Consider the following 7,026-nt stretch of genomic DNA (forward strand, 5'->3'; position numbering starts at 1 on the left):
TTGTGTTCTCTGCTTCCATGACTGCAAAAGCTGACTTTAAACTCCTTAAAAAGTGCTTGAATGGAAGTTAGAAGAGCTATGATAAAAGTGGAAATGCAACCTCTCTGCAAGCGGAATTTGCTGTTTATTATTGATATGCCTTTCTTGCAGGTCAAAATTAGTTGAAGTGAACTCTGTCCAGCCCAGTATTGCCAATTTTGGAAGATCCTTACTAGGAGGCTACTGTTCATCTTATGTCCCTGACTTTGTTTTGCAAGGAATAGGAAGTGATGAAAAGCTGAGGCACTGTTTGGTGTCAGATTTGTCTCATGCTGTGCAGGTAATTAAGCTATATTTGGTAAATGTATTTCTCACAGTAGGGGAAGGTAAATGTTTTTGAACATGCAAACCTGCTGGTAGTGGAAATATTTACTGTCGCAGCTCCTGTCACGTTTCCCCAGTCCCAGGTCACCAATTTTTTCTCTTCTCTCAGTTCATATATCTGAAACACGTGGGTGTTTCACTGCAAATCTGGATCACAAAAGATTAGACTCCCACTGAAGCCAGTTGGGAGGCCCTTGCCTTGGGAAGAGGGATCTTGGTGCTAAGCCATAGAGGAATCATTATCTCCTGTAGGCATGGCAGGGGGTGGTTGTGTGCCCACAGGATGGGATGATGTTAAACCAGCCCAAAAGCTGAGGTTGTGCATCTCTTCCTGGGCAGGGTCTTGCTGCAGAGGGGCAGAAGCTCCCTTTGCTCCCTCCTCTGTCCCTGCACGTCTGACCAATGTGCTTGTGCAGCAGAATGTGTCCTCCACAGTGAAGCCACCAGGAATGTTTGATATTTTGAGGGCATTTCTCCTTCTTTAGGATTGTAGTCCATGTGTCCAGTGGTGATGGCTTCACTGGAAAAGGAGAAACCAATGTAAAGATAATTGTCCAAAAGGGACTTGTGCTGCTCACGTGTGCTGGTGATCGATCATCTCTTCTCCACAGAAACTTTTCCCTGGATGAACTGGGGCATGACTGGGAAGCGTGGTATTCCCTACCTCTTTTAGTCCCCAGGAAAGGAGTGGAAAGTGGGCTGTCACTGAAAAGTGTGATTCTGCTTCCCTCTATTTATTCCCAAGGGAATGGGGAAAAACCCCAGATGTGCACAGGCTGGGGAGCAGCCGCTTTCCTGAGAGCCTCCAAAACATCCCCTTTTTCCATCTTCTCACATTAACAGTGTGCATCAGACCTGTGGCTCTTCCTCACATTTCATCTCCTTCCCTTGTGCCCAGCTCCACAGGGAACGAGTTTTGCTCCCTGGGTGGTTGTTCCAGGGGCTGGTTTAAGCCACATGTTTAAGCCATTTGGGAAGTGTAATTGAATTTCAGGCAAGAGAGGCAGCAGTGTGAGGTACCTGCTGCTGTGGGACAGATGTGGCTGAAACACAGCCTGACTGAGCCACATTTTTATGCTTCTCTTCAAGTACAACAGTAACTGCATCCCAGCACTGTGTGAGGTCCCTGTGGGACTCTTTGGAAGGAGGTGCTTCCTAACAGTCCAGGCCAAAAAAGGTATTAGGGAAGGACGGTGGGTTTCTAAATACTCCCTTTTTCAACCCCTTTTTCAGGGCTTGGGAGAGGTGCAGCACCCGCTGGAAGGAATGGCAAGGCACAGGCTTGGTTCCTGACTCCCTCTGCTGGCCTCCCATGAAGGGAAACCAGTGACAACTGGGAGTAACCCGACCTTGTTAACACAGCCGTGCTGAACAGCGAATTGGAGTTTTGGTACTTTCAGTTTTAGGAGTTTAAAATATACTTTAGATATGTCAGAACTCTTTATGCCAAATATCAAAATATGTAGCTGTCAGCCAGTGACACACTTTCGAGCCTGGGAGAGAAGGTAGAATAGCCACCATCCTTCTGAGACTGTGCCTTGCTCACAAAACCCCTCTGTTTAATGGATGGAGTGCAGCGTGGGCACATGTAACTGGATTTTAGGGGAAACAGTGTCTGGGATGCTATCCTGCTGTCCAGGGGTGCTATCCTGCTGCCCAGGATGGTGATGTTTTGTGAAAAGACCGTTGTCATTTGTCATTCTCAGGGTTCTGCTCTTCATTTTGTGTTCCCAGCACCCTGTTCTGGACGAGCCCATTGCAGAGGCCGTTTGCATTATTGCAGACACAGACAAGTGGACGGTGCAAGTGGCCAGTAGCCAGAGAAGAATGATTGACAATAAACTGGGAAAAGAAGTGTTAGTCTCCAGTCTTGTCTCCAACCTGCTTCATTCCACTCTTCAGCTTTACAAGCATAATTTATCTCCGAACTTTGTAAGTCTGAATGGCAATCGAGAGGGTGATGGTTTTAAAGCACCCTTTAAGAAAGTGTAAGATTCTGCCTAGTGTTTGTAGCCACAATTTCAGTAGCCAGTGCATCCTCTGGTGTAGCTGTTTGAGCTGCCTATTGAAATGCCAGTCTGTAATTAAAACAGCTGCCTCATTAATTCTGATTTAACGTGTAATCAAAGGCTTCTGCTGCAAAGCAAGAGTCCTGCCAGTGAATATCTCTGCTAGACACAAGCACAGAACAGGCAACAGGCATGTGTGGTCTGTGCTGTTCTGCTCTGAGGCTGCTTTGGTTCAGAGAGAGCTCTGTCTTCCCTCACACATCTGCCTTTGCTTTCTAGTGTGTGATGCACCTGGAGGATCGGCTGCAGGAGCTCTACTTCAAAAGCAAGATGCTGTCTGAGTATCTCAAGGGCCAGATGAGAGTCCACGTGAAGGAGCTGGGCGTGGTGCTGGGGTATGGTCACAAACACCCTGGGTGTCCTGGTGCCACATCCCCTGCCTGGGCTTGTTCTAAGCACAGCAAAATGGATTCCCAAATGGGACTGGAACTCATAAGTTACCCATGGCCACAGGCTTCTGCTTAGCCATTGCTGGATCCCAAGGATCCCCAGCCTGTGTCTTCCCCCCGGGCAGGAAGATGGGCTCAGCACTCTGGAGCTTATCAGACTCCCTGCTTAGGTGGTCAGTCAGCACTGAACAACACGGGTTCCTGATTCCTCCAGGCTGGCTTTCCCTAATGTGGCACAAAACACCCTCTGTGTCATGTAAGGCACACAGTACCTCTCTGTGGGTGTGGGGCACAGGCAGAGGAGTTGTTGAAGGGGTGTTCACAGGAAGGCAGAGGAGTACAGGGTGAGCAGGAAGGCACATGGAGCACGTGTGGTGCTGGAGCTGGGGGAGCAGCTGCCACTGCTTCAGCCCAGTCCTCTGCTCCTGCACTGTGTCCCCCAGCTGTTACTCCCTTTGCTGTTAGGTTAGGAAGGAACTGGGTGTTCTTCCTCCCTCCATTTGCTTCCTCACCAGTTTGTTGGTGCTGTGAAACCCCCCCAGACAGGTAGGAGCTGAGGCAGCGCTGGCAGTGCGTGAGCAGGCACAGCTGGAGGGTGCTGGGAACAGTGTGGCAGCTGCAGAGAGTAACCCAGGGCCCAAGTGGAGGGGCTGAGCAGGCTCTGTGGGCACTGACACGTGTTCAGTCCCACCATGTTCCGGGCTGGATTAAATGTGACTCTTCTGCTTCCTTCCAGGATTGAATCCAGCGACCTCCCTTTGCTGGCAGCTGTAGCGAGCACTCACTCTCCCTACGTTGCCCAGATCCTACTTTAACATGCCAGAGCCCACAGACTTAAACTTTTTGCCTCTCTGGAAACAAAGTTGGAAGACAACTTGTTCTGGCTCCTTTCTCTTTGCAGCAATTCAAACAAACTGCTCGCTGAGCTGCAGCACCTCCATATATGACTGCACAGTGTGCAAACAGTTGGAGACTTCTCCTCTCCCACTCGGCCGTTTATCAAAAAGGATAAAGAAAGGAGTAAAGAAAACTGAGTAAGCCCGAGCTTTCAGCCACGGAAAAGTGAAGATTTTAGCAAAGCTGAAGATCTGCGTTTTTTAGCAGTTTCTGCCACAATGGCTGACTGTGACTTACACTGGGGAACGGAGGAAGAACTGCTCTGAGAAACACATGATGCCATCAGCCCTTAGGAACTGAACAGGAGAGAGCAGCTGCTGCCTCCAGCCCGGCCTCAGCTGAGCAGGATCTCCTTGGGATCTGTAATTCTCAAGCTGCGATGATTTGTAAACAACTTCTACTTTTTCATGTCATAGTCCAGTTCTGGATTCTTCCCAGAGGAAGAACGGGGCCCACTTTGTTTTGTAAAAGGCTTATTAATGACAGTCAGCTCCAGAATTTATTTATGACCTTTCTCTTGGGAAGAGGGAAAAGCAGGGGACAGAGGGGGACAGGGAGGAGGAAGGAAGAGGCCAACAGACAAACTAGCGATGGAGATTCTTTCTTGGCTGGATGCTGTAACCAGTATTAAATGTTTATAATGTTTAAATGTTGCTTTATACTAAGTGATGCTTTTCTTCCACAACGTAATCAAAATGTTAAAAACAAAAATAATCTAAAGAGAATGTTGGCTGAAATTTCCCCACGGGGTCCCCAGAATGACATGACAGTTACCTCTAACTTTTTTATGATCTTTAATGTTCTTGCAACACCATGTTCTTTTTACAGCAGTCAGTCAGCCAGCTATTGAAATAATGAACTAGAAATAATTGTACCAAAGCATTGGGGACAAAATGAGTAGACTATTACCCTTAATTGCTCAGGTAACTAATTGATACATTTTTTAAAAGCATTCTACAAAAGAAATGAACATTGATTACACCATAGTGTAGTAATATCCAAATTATTTTTTGACAAATATACCCTGCAGATGACTCTAATCCCTTTTCTACTCACTCGTGTAATTACCAGCAGGAAATGTTGTTTGTTTTATTCTCAGCATTTCTCTTTTACTCAGCCATCACTGGTTTGTCACTGTATATACAATAGTTGTACGAGTAGCTGATGGACCCAACCTGGTGTAAGTCATGTAAATAGACAGTGGGAGGTGGATTATGTTTTCAAAGGCTCTACTACCTCAGTTTAACTGGACACTTCATTCTAGGCTTTGCTTTACGTATTTGTCCTGGCAGCCAATTAATGTTGCTGATTTTTAGCTTCTGTTTTCATTGATTACGTTCAGTATATTGAGTTTCATGGATTATCCTCACAAGTGGGAGACACGTATTCACTTGGTGGCTAAACTCTGTGAGAAATTCTATAAATGCATCATTCTGTGATCATCCCTCCCATAGTACAACACGCCTGCTATTGGTGTTTGCAGGGTTACTTCAAATACAAATCTATTTGAACCATTTGATAAACCTGAAAACAACGGGGAGATCCCTGCCCCCCACCACTGTCAGCGACAGAACTCTCCTCCCTTCCTTCTCTGGGGCCAGGATTCACCCAGGGTGGTTTTTCAGCGCTGTTTAAAATCTGTCCCTTAAAGCTGTTCCAGGGAAAATCCACAGGGCAAAGCTGCCCCCCACGCCAGGAGGTGACCCCAGGAGGTGACCCCAGCGTTCACCCAGCAGTGTCACTGGAACCCTGTGCACAGACCCTCACGCTGACTGCTGCAGGGGAGGAACTCGATGTGTGATCCAAGGGTTTGTTTCTCCCCTGTTTTTCAAATGTCCTTTCCTCGCCACACAGTTGTGTTACATCTGGTTTTTGGAACGAGCATGACACAGGGCCTGATTGTGTAAACACATTTGTAATGAACTCCAGGGTTGAGCTCCACGTGTGGCTGTTGAACTCTTGGCTGGGGACGTGCTGTGGGCAGTAGTTGAGTCCTGAGTTGTGCCCAGGCTGGCAGGGGTGGCCTGGCCATGGCAGCACTGCCAGGGCTGGCGGTGAGGGGGGCTGAGGGTGCACTCCTTCCTTGGGTGGGTTTGTCTGTAGCAGTGCCCAGAGAGCTGGGCAGCTGCCCCCTAACCCTGGCACCCCCCAGGACTGAGCTTGCAGTGACCCTGACGGGAGAACTGCGTCCTCCTCCGAGCCATTACTGGCAAATCGTTGGGGTTGCTTTGAAATGGGTTTGACTCTCCAGAGAGGCCCTTGCACGGCTTGAAATAATATTAATGTGAGAGGAGAAGGAGGTGGCTGGGGGGGGCACCTTCTGTGCTGTCCTGTGCCCTCTGCTGCTCGTTAGTGGTGTTAATGATGTGTTCAGTCAGTCCCAGGCTGATGCAGCTTCCTCGGTGTCCTCCCCCGTGCCAGTCCCTCCCCTCGGCCCCTCTCAGCAGTGTTGTGGGCAAAACACAACCAAAACCCTCGTGGCATGGGAAGTTTTCCCGTGAGTTAATTTTTTTGGGGTACATGAACAATGTGGTACGTCTGTCTGTCTGTTAAATAACACAAAAAGGGATTTTTACAGGCTATAGCGTCGACTTTTTAAAATATATCGCGATTGTTTTATGTGAATAGAAAACTAATGTTTGATTTCTTTTTTCCACTATTCCCAATCTCCATTATTAACATGTCTTAATTTTCTGGCTGAAAACTAAGTGTACTAGAAACACAAATTAGCAAATTTGGTTTTGTTGCAATTGGCAAACACTGGGCTGCTAAGAACAAAAACTGTTTAAAAGAACAGATTTTACACCTTGCATATGTTTTCCCTATTAGTTCTTAGAGATGTTTTATGACAATTTTTTGCTTTCTCTAAATTATTTAGATGGTGGTACTTGTAAAATGCTGGGTAAAATGTACATACTTGTTATCTCTTCTGTTTTTGTATATATTTCCCAAGATGTGCACTTGTATTATAATAACCATTCCCAATTTTAGGGGAAATTTGTGCAATAAATACAATACGTCAGTTTACTTCTGGTACCTTTTGTGTCCCTTTTTTATGCATGTATGAGAGCGTGGGTGAGTGTGTGAATAGAACCATCTCCTCTCCCCTGTCCATTTTGGGCCATGCTTCCTGTGCTTAGTGCTGCTGCAGCCATTTAATTTGGGGTTTCTTAAGGAATTAATAGTTTCAAATAGAATTTGTGTTTGAACTTGCTGTCCCTTCAGTTGGGAATGTCATTGGCCCCCAAAAAGCAATAGTGAGACAGGAGGGAGGCCCTGACCCTCTGTACCAGTGCTTGAATTTGCTT

The 7,026-nt window shown here is 46.9% G+C and overlaps 1 protein-coding gene across 5 annotated transcripts in view; it reads left to right on the forward strand.

Annotated features, from left to right (window-relative positions):
- Positions 1-6,745, forward strand: part of FNIP1 (folliculin interacting protein 1) — a 64,890-nt gene extending 58,145 nt beyond the window's left edge. For all 5 annotated transcript variants that reach the window (XM_027747697.2, XM_027747699.2, XM_027747698.2 and 2 more), the window contains 4 exons: positions 151-319; positions 2,098-2,295; positions 2,652-2,767; positions 3,558-6,745. In XM_027747697.2, the coding sequence (XP_027603498.2) occupies positions 151-319; positions 2,098-2,295; positions 2,652-2,767; positions 3,558-3,636 (562 nt within the window). In that variant the 3' untranslated portion in view covers positions 3,637-6,745. The remainder of the gene's footprint in view (positions 1-150; positions 320-2,097; positions 2,296-2,651; positions 2,768-3,557) is intronic.
- Positions 6,746-7,026: the final 281 nt, after the last annotated feature.

This window comes from Pipra filicauda, unplaced genomic scaffold (genome assembly GCF_003945595.2).
Source record: "Pipra filicauda isolate LSUMZ 115617 unplaced genomic scaffold, ASM394559v2 scaffold89_size2521313_pilon, whole genome shotgun sequence".
NCBI classification, from domain to species: domain Eukaryota; kingdom Metazoa; phylum Chordata; class Aves; order Passeriformes; family Pipridae; genus Pipra; species Pipra filicauda.